Below are 20,367 nucleotides of genomic sequence, written 5' to 3'. Positions count from 1 at the left end.
TCATTTATTTTACATAACGGTGAAATTTTACTTCACTGTTGATGCTTAAGCAAATGCTTAAATCACTCCTGCAATCATCAGATATATTATATATTAACTAGGTCTGCACATATATTGTTTAAGCATCGTCATCGTCATTAAGAAGTGTACATGCACAATTTTCACATCGCAGGACGTGCGATGTCACTTAAGGCAATTAAATCAAACACATCATGTTGCAATGTTTTTTGGTCAAATTATTGACCCAGGAAGTAGATACACAGCGCTGTCTCTGTGTCTGTGTGAGTGACAGGCTGCTGCTGCCTGAAAAGCATGAGGAAAATCCACATGGTTGGGCACGTGCTTGTAAAAACGTGAGCACATGTGGAAAGCTGTGCTCCTCAGTCCAGCACAGTTTTGCAGCGCAGATATTTCCAGTTACAGCTGAATTCACACTTTAATCCCAGAAAAACAAATGCTCTTATTTACCTTTAAAAAAAAAAACATTTAAACCACTGATTCCTACCACTGGAACCACCTGACAGCACCCTAAGAGCCGCCTGTGCTGCCATTGCCTTAACCTTGCAACTGGCCACTTTTAATGTTCCCACTACTAAAGCACATTCTGACGCAACAGCAACCCCCTGGACTGCCATTTCATCAACCTAGCAACTGGCAATGGTTTTTGATAGCACAAGATGATTAAACCCCTTTTGCAACCACTTTGGAAACCATGGCAACCACTTTAAAAGTTTCCACTAATAAAACACATTTTGGGACACCACAGCAACCACCCGGAGCAACCACCCGGACTGCCATCGCTACAACCTAGCAGTATGCAAACGAACATACTATTTCAAAATACTTCCAAAACAAACACCTTGGCAACCACTTTTTGAACGTTTTTTTGAACACATAAAACCTCTATAGATTAAAAATTGATGCAGTGTTAAGAGGCATCTTGCCCTGATTGTGCCCCTTTTAAGATGTTCTTTTTTCCCCATATTTTGTCCTACAAAAATAAAAATGTGGTATCATTTATTAATGAAAATTAAATGAAATTAGAAGCCTGTTTTTTTTTTTTAATCAGGGAAATCTCCCTGCTAAAACACACCCAGAAGGAAGTAGGCCGGCGTGTAGCAGTCAGGTGGTTCCTCTAACAGACGGAGGTATACGGCGTGATCAGATGAACGTTCGCCGGACTGTTTCGAGTGGGGAAGATTGGCGAACACCTGTCAGGAAGAAGCGCTGCAGTGTTTGAAGTTCCATATTAGGCCTTTTATTTTCTTCCTGATAGAATATCAAAGGGGATTTGAGCAGATCTCAGGAGTGCTCGCTCCGGCTCCGCCGCGCCGTCTCCTCATTAACGCTAGGAATGTATGTCGGAGCGAAACCACGCGAGTCATTTAGCGGATTTGGGCGGACGCGTCTTTTCGGCAGTAGATTACGGCGTTATGTATGGAGCCGAGTAATTGAAAGGACTTTTAATTAGCGAACGTTGAGAAAACAGTGGGACGCTCCCCCTGATTCTCCTGCTGGAGGAGAAACATCTTATTACCTTTGGCTCAGCTTTTTAGATTAGCCTTTACAAGCGCCTACAGCTCATTATAGAGTGGGCAGCAGAGACCCTCACTCTATTATTCTCTTTAATTCTATGTATCTCTCTCTCTTTTTCTCCATTTGTGTGTTTCTCATTCTCTTTTGCTCTTTTTCTCTTCATCTCTCCTTATGTAATAAATCTTTAAATAAGTCTAAAACTGACGAGTTAAAATTACTTTCAAAAAGTTTCACAACTTTCTGCATTTGCTTTTTTAAAGTAAATTTAATTTTAGATAAATTTAAACTTTAACTCAATTTCAAGACTTAAATGTTATTTAAGTTATCACAATTCCAGCCCCGTGAATCCTGGCACTGTCTTATCTATGGATGGAATAAGCTGGTCTATATTCAGTATATTCAGTTATTGAGGTCAGCTGACCTCATTCTTTCAGCAGCACATACTGTTGCTGAACCCAAACCTGCAGACCAACTGCAGCATCAATCAACCAACCAACCCCACATCATTTACTTACTTAAATCCAGGTGGAGACTTTTTTTTTTTGCCAAAGCATTCAGTCTATACACTGTGTTCATTTTTTTTAGTGTTTATCCTCTTTTTATAAAAGCTTACGTATATAAAGAAACATAAGCAATACCAATGGTAATCATGGGGGCATTGTCGGCAATATTTCAAGCGAAACAAAACATCTGTTATATGGACACAACGAAGAAACATCTGGCAGAAAATACAGATACAGATACAGATCCATCCACTATCCAGTCATTTTTATTCTCGTTTTAAAAATATACATTTTTGACATACAGTTTGGTCTCCCGAGCCGTTTCTGTGTGGTAGGAAGAAAATCTGATAGGTCCAAACAAGTGCTAGAAGCCAATCGGGTTAGAACATCGCTTCACCACGTCATAATTCATTTGTATAAAATTTCAACTTCGTGTCGCTTGTTGCCTCTCGCTAGAGCTGGGCGATATGGGCCAAAAAAATCAGATTTCCGATTTAAATCGATTTTTTTCCCCTACTAAAAATCAAACTAAAGATGATAAAGAAATGGTTAAAAAGTCGTTAAAAAGTGTTTTCACTTAAAATGTTCCCTTTGTGGTTAAAGTGCAACCAGAAACAAGCAAAAACAATTGTAAACTGTGAGAACATCCAGTAACTTTTAGAAAGCTTTCTCCAACATAGTTTAGATACTGACACAATGCACCCTCAAACTTAAAAAATAAATAAATAAACCCACCCTCAAAAAAACTAATAGAAAGAAATAAAATGGTGCCCTTTTTGATAAAACTTACACAATAGAAAACAAGTACAATTTATTATGCTATTAAGTAAATACTTCTCCCCATTGGACTAGAATTGCAAAACAAAGGTTTTAAATAAATGCCAGTGTTCTATAAAATGAGATGATCTTTTCTCATGAATATGCGCGGGAGGGAGGGTTGGAGAAACTCATAAAAACACAACGTCCTTACCTGTAAATTCGAATTAATCGATAAAATCGATTAATCGCCCAGCTCTACCTCTCGCGTATCGCGGTGACAAATCGCGTAATATTGGATCATTGGACAAGTTTAATATTTTTGTCTCATTTGTAAAACTGTGTTCCCTCTATCTACTTTTAGGTCTTGTGTGAACATCTGATGATGGATTACGTAATATATTTATGCAAAAATATGCAGAAAGGGTTCACAAACTTTCAAGCACTTCTGTATATAGAGAGTGAATTAGTGAGTATCTGTGGTGATTTGGATTTGATTGAGCGCTCTCAGAGTCACACTCGTCTGGTTTGTGTGGTGGGTGAAGGGAAGCTGTTTGAGAAATGAAAGAAGGAAGTAGAAAAAGAGCAAGACGTCCTTCATGTGGTTGAGTCTGCGAGAGGAAACTGGGTTACAGTCTGCCACGTGCTCTGTTGTTTCTCTCTCTCTCTCTGTCTCTCTCTCTGTGTGTAACAGCATCTTGTGGAATGTGTTTCCACAGACCACCTTTTGTTTCAGGCTAGCGGACGTATCAAAGCGTTGAGAGGTGCATCTCTCCGGCGCAGGTCTTCAGCCGGAGAAGAGAAGCGTGTCAGCAGCTCTGCTCTGAGAGGAAACTCAGCTTTTCTTTCTTTCAGGCTGCTGCAACTCTCAGGCAAAGCTCTGCGGATTAGAACAACACGCAGGAGCTGAGAAACATGACAGGCCCTTACAATATGACCTGAAACTTTGAGAACTTTGGTGTGTAGGGAGCTTATGATCATTTTTTTGTTTTGTCTTTTAGCTGATCTGACTGCCTTAATGCTAAGTGTCAGCCAATATCAATTCCATTCAATTTGGCCCGTCACTATAATTGTGGAAACAGGAGAGTTGAGGTGCACATTGAATTCTGCCGTGATTTGATCAGCCGTGGTTTTATGTTTTTTTGGAGACAATCCGGGTTAGCACCCGAACATCCCTTTCAGACAGCTTCCTCTTACAGCATCCACAGTTAATCCTGTTGGATGTGGTTCATCCTTCTTGGTGGTATGCATGTGACATATGACATTACCCTGGATACCGTGGCTCTTGATACATCACAAAGACTTGCTGTCTTGGTCACAGATGCTCCAGCAGACGTGCACCAACAATTTGTCCTCTTTTGAACTCTGGTATGTCACCCATAATGTTGTGTGCATTGCAATATTTTAAGCAAAACTGTGCTCTTGTGTTATCTTGTTCATAAAACAGTCTAGGCTGAAACTGGGTGGCTTAAACTACTATGGGACAGCAAATATATTGTTTGATCATTATTTATGACATCTAAAAGTGCGTTAAAAGTTGAAAACAGGCTGGTTTTACTGTTTATATTTTATATACAGACAGTATTTTTAACATTAGCTATGTCGTCCAGATCTGTGACTGTACGACCAGCCATAACAGCGCGCTGAGGAAGATTAGAATACATGTTTAGCACAAGGGCGATGAGCCGACCGGGACAAGATAACACTCAGGGCTGGAGCTGTAGGCCGTAAATCAAGCCTGACAGTGTGTGTGTGTGTGTGTGTGTGTGTGTGTGTGTGTTTATGTGTGTGTTTATGTGTGTGTGTGTGTGTGTGTGTGTGTGTGTGTGTGTTTGTGTATACATGTGGTCAGTATTCAGCCCCAGAGTCCACTCTGTTTATACCTATATCTATCTGTACATCAGTATACAGTCTCACACACACTTATCACGTATCCCGACCCTGCCCGCGGCTCCCTGTACGTGCTGTGTGTGTGTGTGTGTGTGTGTGTGTGTGTATTAGGGCGTATGTTACAGCAGTGTGTATTACAGTGTGTATTATAGTGTGTATTACAGTGTGTATTAGTGTGTGTTTGAGCACACACAGCTCCTTCAGTAGATGCCGTGATTGACATGGTGCTGGTCAGAAAGGTCATCGAGGTTCTGCAGTGTTCTGCAGTGTCCTGCATGCCATCGCTCCGGCTCTTTCCCAGCATGCTTTGCTGCACATGTGACCGGCATTCCCCATGCATGAGTGAGCCATACAGCCTGAGTCTGACAGGGGCTGTGTGTAACACACACACACAAAACACACATAAAACACACATACACAAATATTCTGCACTCTCTCTTTCTGTCTGTCTGATATTCTCTCTCTCTCTCACCATTCCTCCACCCCCTGCCTTCTGCAGTACCCCCTCCTGCTGAGGAGTCTTGGCTGTGTTACTTAATCACATTTCATTCACCACTAGAGCTGTAACTTATGACTATTTTAACAGTCGACTAATCGGACAATTACTTTTTCGATTGGTCGATTAGTCGCGATTATTGTACTTCCATTTGTACTTCTGTTTAGGGTCCTGGGGCACCGAGTGGTCCAGCAGTCTCAAGTGTCTAAATTACTGCCACTGATCTGAGAGATCGCTGGTTCGAATCCCGATCATGCAGCTTGCCATCAGCTGCCGAAACCCAGAGAGAACACAGTTAGCCTTGCTCTCTCTGGGTGGGTACAGTAGTACAGGCGATATAGCTCTCTCCCCTCATCACTCCTAAGGGTGATGTCGATCATCACAAGGCTGCGTCTGTGAGCTGATGTATCAGAACCGAGTCGCTGCGCTTTCCTCCGAGATTTGAACCCTCCTTGTGTTCTGGCATCACTGTTGATGGGGGATATAAGGCTGAGTAGAAGCTGAAGTTGGGAGAAAAATCGGAGAAAATTAGAGATAAATGTTAAAAAAAAAAAAAAAAAAAAAAAAAAAAAAAACATTTAGGGCTCTAGACCTACTGTTGTGCAGTACATTTTAATAGTTTGTTGTAGATATATAATATTTTAATGGAGTGGACCTAACCCTTAGCTAGCTACTTTAACTGTAGTTTATTCATTATTGTGTTAACTCATGCCTAGCATGTTTTAGTAACTATGTATATTTCTTGTTATCTCACATGTGTCTCCTTTTAAAGTATAGTATAGATCTCAGTGAAGTCTCACATTGTGCTCAGTTTTACCACAAAGAATAAAATATATGTATTTTTTAATTCATAAAAAATTTCATTTTGTTTGTTGTACATTTAAGGTTTGAGTATGTGAAAATGTTCCATTGCGTGTTATTCACATTATTTCTGCAGTATGATTACTTTACAAGAAAAAACACATTATTTTATTTTATTTAAGAACAAAATATAATACTAATTGAAGCTTTTTTTTATTTTTTTTATAAAATATGTCTAATTAAGGTTATAGTATTTAGTGGGCTACCGATAGATCTCTCCAGATCTGGTATCTGGAGTTTAAATCAAATGATCAGTTTTTACTCATTTAAACCTATTTGTGACAAAGTTTTGATCACTGTTTTAATTGTCTACAAGTACTACTTTTGGCTGAAAATCATTCAAAAATCATTATAAAAGCAGCTTATAGCAGCCAATAGCAGCTGTGCACTATCGGCGTGAGTGTGATAGCCTCCTCACTAGTGAAATTGTACAGAGGGCGAGAGTGATTTGGCCTACAGCACTGAGGGCATCATAACATCCTGTCTGTTTACAGGCTGTGCATCTGTGTTACTGGAAAAGGCCAAAAGTGCAGCAGTTCATTGACCTTCTAATCCATATGGTAGCTCTAGCAGCCCACACGCTTCTTGTGGGTGTGTGTTTGTGTGTCTGACCCCTGCACACACACACACACACACACACTTGCGGCCTCAGAGCCTGGCAGTAATTCACAGCCGCGAGTTGAAAAGCTCAGTCCGGCTAAAGTAATACACATCGACTCGCACTGCGGCGCCGCGACGCGCGGGAAACCAAACTATTTACGACTCCGCTAATCGGCAGCTAACAGCGTTTCCATTAGGTCCCAGAGCTGTCCGTTATACAGGCCTCTCCGGGTTCACCGCTAACGCCGCTAGCGCACATCGCTAACATCTCACTGCTGGCATCTGGAGTCAGTTTTAGAGAAAAAAATAACAGAAGCTTGTTTTGCTGCTGTGTAAAGTTCAATACGTCTGGATTAAAAAAAGATAATATAAATATAGTTTTTAATTATCGTTATCGGTAATTGGTTGTTTGCATAAAGATGATTGATATTGATTGACTATTATATAAGATAGCTCTAGGCTGTGTTGGTAGGTTGGTAGGGTTGCTCTGGTATTAATGGTGATTAATATGGTGTTACTAAGTGACTTTGATTAAGGTAGATAATGCTCAGATATGGTATTACCTAAATTGCTATATTTACCACCCTGTTATTAGCATACTGTTCAAGCACCCTGTCTTACATCTCTTTGTTTAGTCTCTCAGTTTATTTTAAGCCTTTTACTTGTGTCGTTTCAATAGCAACAGCCAAGAATGATTGATTTTAGTGTCGACCAGCACTTTTTTGGTGTCCGCAGTGATTTCTAAAAGTAGCCCAAAAAAACATACCCCTGATTTTTTCCCCCAGCGACTGGATTTTTAATCAAGCCCAATTTGGCGGGAAAAAATGCGAACCTAAACAACTGTAGGTGTGTTTAGATAAATTTCTGGTGTATTGCTATCTTGGCAATGGAGAACACAAATGCACCACTGACTGAAATGAACCTAGAAATACGTCAACATTCAAAATAAACAGAATGAACGAGCGTGAACGAGACTGTGATGTAACAGTTTGGGGGTTTTGGAATCCCATTTTAAACACCAACTCTCTCTCTTTCTCTCTCTCTCTCTCTCTCTCTTTTATTTTATTTTTTTGATTTTGGTTTGATTTAGTTTGGTTTGATTTTGGTTCAACTTTTCTTATTCGTCTTCACCAATATAAATACAGTTATTATCCTATTTTAGGACTTAGTTTAGTTGTTTTTTTTTGTTTGATATGAGTAGATATGGCTTTCTTTGTGATTTAAAAATTAATGCAAAAGTTTGGAAAATTAATGGATTGAGCCCTCAAATGATCAAATATGTTTGATCATTTTTGGAATATTTTTGTCATAGTGCCCAAAGTTTTCATTGGTGCTTAATTTGAAAATGAGGGATATATTTAGTTTGCATTTTTTAATGTATTTAGAAGAATAGAAGTTCTTCCAAAGGCTTTCTGAGTCGATTCATGATCACCCACAGCTCAGGACACGTCCAGAATAATGAACATCCCATCAAAGGCTTAATTCTGAACATTTTAAAAGGTGGTTTATGACCTGAAACAGCAGGAATCTGACAGCTGGTCTGAGCTGGTGACGTTATTATTGATGTGGAGCGTCTGAGCTTTGAGTTTAGAGCTGAAGATGAGCGCTGACAGCAGACAGGGAACGGGACGTATTCTGAGCTTCCTATACAATACAATGCTAACACATCTGTTTAATTATGGAGGAGCAGAAGAAAGAGTGTTATGTTATTGACTGGTTTCAGCTTTCAGCTTCACCCTCTCCACCCAGCCTCCATTCATCCATTTTTAAACATTGTGTATCAGAGGCATTGACTGAGAGAGAGAAAGAGAGAGAGAGAGAGAGAGAGAGAGAGAGAGAGAGAGAGAGCAGGTGGGACACGCCCTCCCCTGTGGGCCACGGCTCTTCCTCTCAGGTTCAGGTGAACTGCTGTGTTCATTTATTTACCTTCACTATGTGTCCAAATATTTGTGGACACTGTTTTTAATTAGCTAGTTTAAGTTGCACCCAATGCTAATAAAGATGTACAAATGCGCACACATTCACACACACACACACACACACACACACACAGACACTGTTTATTTTTCTCTGTAGTAAACTACTGCCAATAGAATAGGACTCTTTGAGCAAATAATTAGGTGTCCTATATAAAATATGACAGATCTATTTTCATATGAACCTGGGTGTTCAGGTGTTCAGGTATTCATGGTCTCTGTCTCTCTCTCTCTCGCTCTCTCATTGGTAGAGGTAGAGGAGAAGAGAGGGGGCAGATAAAATATGATTATTGAACAAAAGGAAGGGCAGAAAAGAAAATGTGAAAAAAAAACAGTTGCAGTGCAATAAAAAAAAAAAGGAAGAAGGGACAGACTGAAAAAATGGGAAGAACATTTACAAGGAAAAAAGACAGTGAGAAAGACAAGAAAAACAGAAAGAAAGAAAGAAAGAAAGAAAGAAAGAAAGAAAGAAAGAAAGAAAGAAAGAAAGAAAGAAAGAAAGAAAGAAAATATGAAAAGAGACAAGCAGGAAGAGAGAAACATGAGAAAAAGGAAAGTGAAAAAAGGTGAAAAGTAAAGAGAGTATGAGGGGTGAGAGAAAGGAAGAGAAAAGTGTGGGAGAAAAAGAAAGAAAGAAAGAAAGAAAGAAAGAAAGAAAGAAAGAAAGAAAGAAAGAAAGAAAGAAAGAAAGAGAAGCGAAAAAAGGAAATGTTACCTGAGATAGGCAGTGATGGAAAGAAATGAGAAAGAAAATAAAAAATCAAAAAGAATGAGGGGTGAAAGAAAGAGAGAAAGAAAGAAAGAAAGAAAGAAAGAAAGAAAGAAAGAAAGAAAGAAGACAAACGCGAAAGACAGAGATCAGTGAGAGAAAGAGAAAGAAAAGCAAAAGAAGTATAGGAGAGAGAATTAAGAAAAGAAGTGAGAAAAACAGAAAAAAGGAAAGAAGAGAAAGATTGAGAAACAGAGAGACGTGAGAAAGAAAGAAGGTTATGAAAAGGAAGTGAAATGAGAGAAAGAACAGAAAAAGGTATAGAAATAAGGTGGAAAGAAAAGAGAATGATGTGAGACAAACAAGAGTCAGAGAGAGTCCAGTTTAGAGAGAGAGAGAGAGAGAGAGAGAGAGAGAGAACTGAGAGAGAGAGAGAGAGAGTAGGTTGGTGTGTCCAGTGCAGGCTGGTGCTCAGTAGTGCAGAGCGATGCTCCCAGTGCATCTTGGGAAATGACAGATTTTTAGCGAGCGATCGATCTCTCTCTCTCTCCTCCAGCTGAACTCACCTCCTGTGGTTTCCCAGGCTATTAATCCCGGTCCTGTAATTTCCTCCTGCCGGACGGGACCGGCCCGGCGCTGCGGCAGCTGTGGGACGGCGAGGGGGCGGAGGCGGGGCGGAGGACTGGTCCCGGCCAGCCGTTAGCGGGACGTGCTGCTTTACACAGTCCTGAAGCCAATCCTGCACAGCCTCTCAGATCCACCACCACACCTTCCTCCTGTTTATAGACACTGAGTTTCTTACAGACAGAGAAATCTGCAGACTGAGATAAAAAAAAATATGTTACCATGTATTATTGACATGCTCAGAGCTGGAATCAGTAACATATAAATCGTATTTTTTTTCTTTATTTATTAAAGTTTGACCCCAACTTTCACTGTAATCCACCCTGTGTAATCTGGTCTCAATCTGACCCAGCTTTTAAATATACTTCTCTTTAATTGAGCTAAACTGCTGATAAGGCACAGTTTATATTGTTGTATTGTGTCAGCTCTGTGCTAACACTTAAGCTAGCCGTTAGCATGTTACCTCAAGCCTAGCATTTTAGCTTACAGTTACCTTGCAGCCAAAATGTCACTTCCTCTGTACTGTTCCAGCTTGTGGTTAGCGTGCTAATTCTCGTTTCCCATCAGCTTGAGGTTAGCATTGTTGTCTCACTTTTACCACAATATACTTTTGTTAGCGCGAATATTTTAGATTCTTTGCAACAAAAAAGTAGCACCTCTTGTTTATTAGATTAGATGTTTTTGCACAACTTGGCTTGAATTTTCTCAGTCAGCTTTATGAGGTAGAGTCACCTGGAATACAGGCTTTCAGTTAACAGCTGTGCTGCTGAACTCGTCAAGAGTTAATTATTACTTGAATTTCTTGCCTCTTAATAAAAAGTGTTTGAGAGCATCAGTTGTAAAGTTGTGAAGAGGTAGAGTTACAGGTATACAGCGAATAGTGAATATTTGAGTATTGTTCTAATATCTCAACTTAGTAAAGAAAAATTGACTTCAACAAAAATGTAACAAATTTCAAGAACTTGCAAAAAAGACTATCAAACGTTTTATGATGATGGAACTGGCTCTCATCAGGACCGCAAGTTAACAGCTCCCCAGATGAGAGCACCTAAATGCTTCTTCACAAAGTATTTTTCTGGTTTGTTTAACTGTAATTTTTAGTTACTACATGATTCCTTATGAGTTCCTTCATAGTTTGGATCACTTCAGTATTAATTTACTATATAGGAAAAAAATTAAAAAAATAGATTATATATATATATATATATATATATATATAAGGTTTGTCACATTCACAGTCTGAGTGGTGTTGTGGTGTCTTAGTGATGTAGATGTTCACCTCTACCATCTCATACCACAGCAGCCGTGTACTTTCTGTAAACACACACACACACACACACACACTCACACACACACACACACACACACTGTGAGTACTCAGAACTTCCTCCCTGTCTCCCAGCTGCACTCGCATTCTTATGAAAAATGTACAGGCCAAATCTAGCAGGGATAGGGGGGGAGCTTTGTGGTTGTCTCGGGTGAAGTTTGCCTTGATTTGAAATTCAGCGAGATGCTGATAACTGTAGCGCACTCATGCTACACTCTCTGTAATAAAATGACTCAGCAGCACGCAGCCCGCTGCCAGTCTGCCTGCAGTCTAACTCTAAAAAGTGGCCCAAAAAATGATCTTCAGGCTCACTGCCTCATTGAGCAAGATAGTTTAGAACTGTGCGCTAAGTAATTAGGTTGTCCCTCAAGGCAGCCGAGCTATATAGATATATATTCTATAAACTATGGACAACATTTCTCCCAAATTCCAATTTAATTTAAGTGAGAAATGGCTGAAATAACAAAAAAGATTTGAGGACTTTTTTTTAGTCCTCAAATAATATTCATATTTTAAGAGTTCAGAAATAATCAATATTTGGTGGAATAACCCTGGTTGGTTTTTAATCACAGTTTTTTTCATGCATCTCAGCATCATGTTCTTCTCCTCCACCAGTCTTACACACTGCTTTTGGATAACTTTATGCTGCTTTACTCCTGGTGCAAAAATGTAAGCAGTTCAGTTTGGTGGTTTGATGGTTTGTGATCATGTGATCTTTCTCTTGATTATATTCTAGAGGTTTCCAATTTGGTAAATTTGGTATATATGCAGTACTGCAGTACAAAAGTTTTAGGCACCAAAGCAAATTACACTAATCCATTTATCTCAGCAAATGAGTGTTTTTACCTGAAAAAAGATGTAAATAAAACATAAATACAGTAAAACCTAACAAGGAAAACGTTATATCCTGTGAACCGAGCTGAAGAACAAAGTGTAGAGATTCCAGATTTCTCCTGGATGCTCCTCCCCTCAGCCAGCATGTGTATATTACATTCAGTTCCGTCAGGAGCTCACCTGATTTACCACATTTACCTGTAATTTACCAAAGCAGGTGTTGATTAATATGATAAGGACTAGAAATAATAACTCTATTAAACTCAGATGAGTAGAGATCAGACTTCTTCTTCTATTGAACCTATAGTCACCGTGCTCAGTGCCATGTGTTGGATAGAGGGGTATAAAGTGACAAATAACATAATCAAGTCATTTAATTCAACCAAAAAAGTCAACTAATTCTTCTTAAAAGCTGGATGCACTCAAATCCTCACAGCAATCTTACCGTCTTCTGTCTCCTCTTTTTTTTTTTTTTTTTTCAGGATGTCTACTACTCCCACCGGCCCAAGGAGAAAGTCCGCGTCGACAGCAACAACGAGAATTCGGTACCGAAGGACTTCGACAACATAGACAACAGCAACTTCGGCAAACCCACCAAACACAAGCAGGAGCTGCTGGAGAAAGCCCACGCCCAGCGCGGTCTGGCCAAAAGCTCCAACGAGGTGGTGCGCTACGGTGCCAACGGACCCAACGGCACGCGGGCGGGGCACAGACCGGGCTCCTCCCACTCCACCCCGCATCCCCAACCCCACCGCCACCATGTCCAGCAGTCCAAACGCCCGGCAGCCCCGACGCCAGACATCAAGTACGACCAGCCGCCCAAATGCGAGATCACGGGCAAGGAGGCCATCTCCGCCCTCTCCCGCGCCAAGACCAAGGAGTGCCGGCAGCAGATCGCCGAGGTGTACTGCCGCCACAAAGAGAAGCAGCTCATGCCTGAGAAGGTCACTCGCTACTGCCCCCTAGAGGGTGAGTTTCCTGGAATAAGTGTTAATTTTGTATTTTATTGTTGATGATTATGGCTTACAGCCAATAAAAACCCAAAAATCAGTGTTTCAGAAAATGTAAATATTTTAGAAACCAACTGGTACTTTTAGCAGTGTGGGCAGTGTGCCAAGTCCTGCTGGAAAATGAAATCCGCGTCTCCATAAAAGTTGTCAGCAGCAGAGGGAAGCATGAAGTGCTGTAAGATTTTGTGGGAAAACAAAACTGCACTGACTTTAGACTTGATAATAAAACACAGTGGATCAACACCAGCAGATGACATCACTCTCCATTAAACCATCACTGATCACCAGTAAATTTTGCATTTCATGGAGGAAGAGTGGAGAGACACACAGTCCAAGCTGCTTGAGGTCTAGTGTGAAGTTTACACCAATCAGTGATGGTAGGGAAAAATGCAGATTTCATTTTCCAGCAGGACTTGGCACACTGCCCACATTTTCAAAAGTACCAATTGGTCTTATACAGTATAATATTCAAATTTTCTAAGATACTGATTTTTGGGTTTTCATTGGCTGTAAGCCATAATTATAAACAAAAAAAAAAAAATAAATGCTTAAAATACAGTAGATCACTCTGTCTGTAATACATCTATATAATATACGAGTTCCACATTTTGAACACATTTAGCCTTTTCAATGACGTAAAATTCTTTTTTTAGATGCACTAGTAGATTTAATTCTGATGTCAATTATAATGACAAGTATAATAAATAATATTAGTACAATAAATAAAACAAATAATAATTATAAACCTAGAATTTGTTTTCTGGACATTTGTTTTCTGGTAAAGTTGAGCCTTTTGGTCTAATTTAACGTGTCGGTGGTGAACCAGTGTTGGAAATGGTTTTAATCTAGGCTTAGCCTTAATCTGAGTCTGGGAAACGGCTGCTGGGAGTGGATGTACCCGCAGTAGCTAACTAACAAGGAGGGGCAATCGCCAACCACCAATTTTTTGGGGTTGAATTCAGTGTTAATGAGCAGCTTGTGGGATGATATTCAGTTTTATGCTTTTAAAGGTGGAAAATGCTGCGTTTTGGATGGTGATATGTAAAAGTAAATAAATAACTTTATAGAGAAGAAGAAGTGCTCTCTATAGAGATATAATGACTGATTACAAGCATCAGCGTTTTTTTTTTTTTTTTACATTAAACAGGAAAATATAACCAGAGCTGCGTCGGAATGGGGGATAAATAACGCTAAAGATAATGTTGGTTTTCCTGGATTAATTGCGGTGCTGTCAGCGGAGGTTTATGGAGGGGCTTCATTAAGACTTACAAGGCTGGCAACAGACAGGCACAGCGCTTGTAATTACAATCAGAGACAGGCTGGAAATGAGATTCTGGATTTTTGCGCAAGGGTAGACACTTGTAATTGCTGTTCCGTGTGCCTTTTTTATTTCCTGCCCCCCTCCCCTCCTTCCCTCCCTCCCTCTCCCCCAACTTTGTCTCCAGACTACAGAAAACATATTCATGCAATTATGCATCGCTTAATGTTTGGCGCAGCAGCCGGGGTGGCGGACATGTTTAAATAGAGTACTGACAGATCCGCGTTTGGCTCCGGGCTTCTGCCCCGGAGAACTTTCCGGAAGCCCCGGTGGCTTCTGACAGATTTGACAAGGCATCACCGCAGAGACCCGACTCAGAGACTCGGAGAGGCTCAGAGACTCAGAGACAGTGGAGGAAGAGGAGGAGGAAGAGGAGGTGGAGGAGGCAGAACTTTCTAATTTCAGTCTCATTTTTACAGAGTTTTAGAGAAATCAGCCACGTTTCTACACTGAAAAAAAAAGAGTAAAATTTACTTAAAAAAAAGTTTTGCAACTTTCTGCATTTTCTGCAACTTCAGTCAATCCTTTCTTTTAGTAAACTTCATTACTTCATACTTCATTTATTTTTGCTGAATCACTTTTTTCTTTTAGTAAACTTTACTCAATTTCTGCATACAATATTACCTAAATACAATTACTTAATTTATACAATATTACTCGAATAATTCATGATGCATAATATATTATAATACCTGAAATTTAAATATTTAAATATATAAAACACATGGATGGCATGTAACACATTCTTTATACTAGTAAACTGTTTACAAAATAAATCTTTGAGATTATGTAAAATATTTGAATGTGTGTTTTAACAAAAAATATTAAAATGTCACTAATATTGTACAAATTAAGTGATTGTAATTAGGTAATATTGTATGCATAAATTAAGTAAAGTTTACTAAAAGAAAGGATTGACTGAAGTTCAGTTCACTTATTTACCGAGATAAAATGACTTAAATTTACATGAAATTAAATTTACTTAAGAAAAGCAAATGCAGAAAGTTGTGAAACTTTTTTTAAGTAACTTTTATGCATCGTTTTTTTCAGTGTAGTTTTTTTAACAGACAATTCAATGTGCACCAACAAACCATGCGAGCACATCGTCTCCTCTGATTGGTCAGAGCAGTCTGGTGCGGGAGCAAGAAAGTATAGCTAAATATAGCGAGAAGATTCTGTGATTTACCCTGACAATCTGTGGAGTGTAAAACTGCTTTAACACAGATCACTGAAAATTGTCTGCGTATACATAGTAAACGAAGTTGCACAGATGTGAGCAGTGAACGCTGCACAGACTGCGTGTGTAAACAGCATGGAGAAGCAGAGACACGTTTGTTCACAGCTGTGATAATCAATAGCGTAATCGGGTTAATATATCAGATAAAACTGTGTGGTCCTGAGTATTGAAGAACAGTGCTAATGCCATGCATGGGCTAGAGGAGTATAAAGCCCTTCAGCGTTGATGCAATCAGATCCTCACAGATATGAATTATTAAAATCTAGTAGGACACTCATAAGATACTCCTACAAAAGCAGAATATACCATTTTTAAAGAACCCGTGAATAAGTAGTGTCCCAACACTTTTGTCCGTATAATGCAGTATATAAAACCAGTGATTTTCTACCACAATCCCTCTGCCTACATGAAACTCAAACATCCAAAGCGCCATAAAAAGGCATGAATTGGAAAAAGCAGGTTTTCTAAGAATACTCTTTGGGTGGATCCAGCAGAAATCTCTGGCAGGATCTCTCTGCCGCTCTGCAGCTCTACAGAACCAGGCTTCAAGCTTGAAACGGTTTGTTTAAGGCTTTACAGTACAGTAACTTCAAACGTAAAGCACTGTTTAAAGACCAATCTGCAACCAGCAGCTCAATCTGAATCCAACATAAACAACTGACACGCACTGAAGCAAATACGAAGGCTCTCGCTAGAGACTTGAATCAAGCTCCAGTTGCACTGGAACTCACTTCATTGCCTTGGACTCACTCTGACGTAACTCAGACTTTAAACTGGAATTGGACTCATTCTACTTCTCCAGAGACTCTACTAAGCCTTAAACCTCCAGAGACGTAACTCGGACTCCAGAACCTTGACTTAGGCTTAAACCTCAGAAGTTTGAGACTCAACTCAAAGACCTCAAAGACTCAACTGAGCCTCAAACCTCAAACCAGACTTTTCTTGGACTGTAGAACCACAAAACTGTCCGTAACCCAACCCCCAAAAACACAACTGCAGCCTCAAATTTCATAGACTTGAGTCACATTTCTGACTAAGACTGCACAGATTAGAATCTCATCTCCGACTTAAGTCCCATAGACTTGACTCAGACCCAAACCTTAGAGATTTGATACCTGAATTTGACCCTAGAAACTCAACATAGACTCAAACCTTAGAGATCTAACTTAGACTCAAACATCATAGACTTGAGTTGCATCCATCAAGATTTGTTGACTCTGACTCAAACCTCAGACTGTCTTATCTTTGACTCGAGAGACTCAAGACTCATCTCAAACTTAAAACCCAGAGACTCAAAGACTGCAGAGATTTGAATATCATCTATGTCTGAGTCCCATAGACTTGACAAATCTGTGAGATTTGAGACCTGAATCAGACCCCAGAAACTCAACATAGACTCAAGCCTTGGAGACTCAAACATCATAGACTTGATGCATCCACCAAGACTTGTGACTCATCTCTGACTTGTCTCCGACTCAAACTTTAGAGATTTAAGAGTTCATATAGAGCACTTAAAGAGACTCACACATAAACCCTTAAGACTTGAGACTCAATATTGACACAAACTCAACTGATTGGTATCAGATTTGAGCAACTCAGGCTAAAAACCAAAGAGTTATATCTGACCTGATCCCAAAGACTCAAGACTCAACTTAGACTGTAACCCAAAGATTTATCTATGACTTAATCCCAGAGACTCAAGACTCAACTCAGAATAAACCTCAAAGGTGAATTTTTAACTTGACCCCAGAGACTCAAGACTCAACTCAGACAAAAACCCAAAGATTCATCCCTGACTTGATCCCAGAGACTCAAGACTCAACTTAGACTAAAACCCATGAGATTTATCTCTAACTCAACACTGAACTCAAACTATAAGACAACGATTTGTTTTAAGAGATTTAACTTAAACTCAGAGAACAAGAGTCAACTCAGACTAAAACTTAAAGATTTATATCTGACTTTACACCAGAGACTCAAGACTCAAATCAAACTAAAACCCTCTGTTTTGATCACAGAGACTCAAAAATTAGCTCAGATTAAAACCCAAAGATTAATCTCTGACTTGAGCCTATAGACTCAACACACTCAACTCATTCTAAAACTCAAGGATTTGTGACCTCTGACCTGATCCCATAGTCTTAAGACTCAACTCAAACTAAAACTCCCAAAAATAGTGTCTGATAGTCTGAATAGTGTTGATACTCAATACTCAACTCAATAATCTCTGACTTGACCCCAGAGATCCAAGACTTAACTTAAACTAAAACCCAAAGATTTATCTCTGACTTGACCCCATAGACTTAAGGATTAACTCAATCACATTTATAATGTTGACTCCCACCTTAAAGCCACACTGCAGTGTGGCTGTGGATTATGACATAAGCAGCAGAGCTAGTATTGTCATTTTGCTCAGAAATGGTTCTTCAGAAGTAGCATCTCTAAAAGTGATTTAGACAGTAAGTAACAGAATAAACTGCAGTGGAGCTTCATAGCAGTTCTCTCCTCTTCCATCACCATAGGAACTAAAGTGTGCTCTTCTCTATTTCAAGGTCTCTTGATCTATAATAAAACTCAACAAGTCAAAACAGTGACAGATAATACAGACACAACAGACAGCAAGTAGCCTGAATCAAATTCAGATCATAATAAAATGCACTACAGTGCACTATAGCATTGAGAAATCTTCTTATTCATGGTTTCTTTTCAAGTTAAGGATATAAAAAAGAGTTTTCTCTGCTTTTGTTGGAGTGAATGCCTCTACTGTCCAGAGAGCATTTCAGAGCACTGCTGTGAGGATTTGATTGCAGTCACGGCTACAATTAGTGAGGTCAGGATGTTGGATGATCTCAACCCCACCCCACCCTCCTCCTCAACTCTCCAAATAATTCCAAAAATATTAAATGGAGCACCATCCATGTTATACTCCTTATACTCTTAAAAAACACTTGAGACTAACTCAGTTCTAGTGAAGAATATCTTTTAAAAATACTTTATTTCTGTAATTTTATTTCTTTTATTGTTTATGATTATGGCTTACAGCCAATGAAAATCTAAAAATCTATTTGAATATTATATAAGACCATTTGGTACATTTGGATGTGTGCCAAATCCTGCTGGAAAATGAAATCCGCTTTTCCATGGAAGTTGTCAGTAGAAGGAAGCATGAAGGGCTTAAAGATTTTCCGGGAAGTTCAGCAGTTGGTCCACTGTGTTATATTACACTATATTTCCTAAATACATTTATTCAATATAAACAAAGCAAATTTATGTTCCTTACAATTGTGGCTCCATTCAAAAGAGACATTAACAGGTTTGCCAACACTATAAGATTTATAAGCATTGTTACAACAACAAAAAAATAAATAAAAACCCACCCTGGGGTTTTGTTGGCTAAGCCAACAAACAGATTTTTACATTCTGTACCTATACTAGGTTTACATAGAATCTCCAGTGGAATTTTTCATTTTTCAAAGACTCTAAGACTAGGTCGGTGGCTGAACTGCACTTAGCAGGGCATTATTACACATGTTGTAAAGTAACATATTACATTGCAAAGACTGTTATTAGTGTAAAAATGTCTTTATTTATTAAAAAAAAAAAAAAAAAAATCTAACTGGTGTCCATCTCACCTTGTCGCAGTGCTGTTAGCCAATCAGAGTTGACATGTTTGCATGTATGAATATGCATGAGCAAGAGCCGAAATCCTATCGTTTCTCCCCGTCCACGCCTCCACAGGACTAAAGTAACGTTATACTGGATCACTGGAGCACTTTTTTTTTCTTACATGCTATTCATTCATACTGGAGACCACAACTACACATTTTAAAATAATTTCATAAAAAGAAGAAATTAGATCTTTATATCCTTTTTATTTGTGCTAAAACCTTAAGTTATAACAGCTACATTACCAGATTTTTTTTATTTTTTTTTTTTCAACGTCCCCCTACCCTAAAAGAGTCATGTAGAGAAGATGTAACCCAGAGCAATGCGGACGGTCATTACCGTCATTTTTTTTTGTTTAAGTGTGGATGAAGACACTGTTAAGTGCGCAGTAATGAGAGGGAGCCTCTGCAGACCGAGTGGGCGTCGGCACGGCGTTTGAAGCAGGGAAGGGCCGTCCCTCTCCTTAAACACAGAGGGTTAAAACCTCCAGGACATGATTACAGGAGCCTCCAGGCCCACAGTCCCGGTCCTGCGCTGCAGGGCAGCCTGCAGGCCCCCTGAAGCCGCTATCCGCAGGGGCCGGGACAGTCAGGACACGCTTCAGCCTCAGATTATAGTCATTTACTCCAACATGGCCCATCTCATCAGCCTACATCCACCGCATGGCCTCCAGCCAGGAGTGCAGCGCGGCGGGCGTAGCGCTACACTGAGTTCTTAAAATGAACCGGCACTCCTTTTAACCTGACGCTGCCTGAATTATAAATTGTTCTGATTGTCTGGTATCATTATAGCTTAGCCTAGCATAGCATAGCATAAGTTAGCATAGCTAGCTTTGCCTTAGTCATCTATGTTATTGTTAATGATTATCGCTTACAGCCAGTGAAAACCCAAAAATCAGTGTCTCGGAAAATTTATAATTAAAATATTATATAAGACCAACTGGTGCTTTTGGAGCAGTGTGGGTAGTGTGCCAAGTCCTGCTGGAAAATGAAATCCACATCTATATAAAAGTTAGCCAGTTAGT

At 39.5% G+C, this 20,367-nt stretch overlaps 1 protein-coding gene across 1 annotated transcript in view; it reads left to right on the top strand.

Annotated features, from left to right (window-relative positions):
- The window catches only part of xylt1 (xylosyltransferase I), a 118,051-nt gene that overhangs the window by 53,025 nt on the left and 44,659 nt on the right, over positions 1-20,367 (top strand). Inside the window, exon 2 of the mRNA XM_022676094.2 lies at positions 12,595-13,081. Coding sequence (XP_022531815.2) covers positions 12,595-13,081 — 487 coding nt within the window. The remainder of the gene's footprint in view (positions 1-12,594; positions 13,082-20,367) is intronic.

The sequence above is a fragment of the Astyanax mexicanus genome, chromosome 19 (assembly GCF_023375975.1).
Source record: "Astyanax mexicanus isolate ESR-SI-001 chromosome 19, AstMex3_surface, whole genome shotgun sequence".
Classification (NCBI taxonomy): domain Eukaryota; kingdom Metazoa; phylum Chordata; class Actinopteri; order Characiformes; family Acestrorhamphidae; genus Astyanax; species Astyanax mexicanus.
Note: the sequence above shows the minus strand (reverse complement) of the source record. Positions and strands in the feature narration are given on the sequence as shown.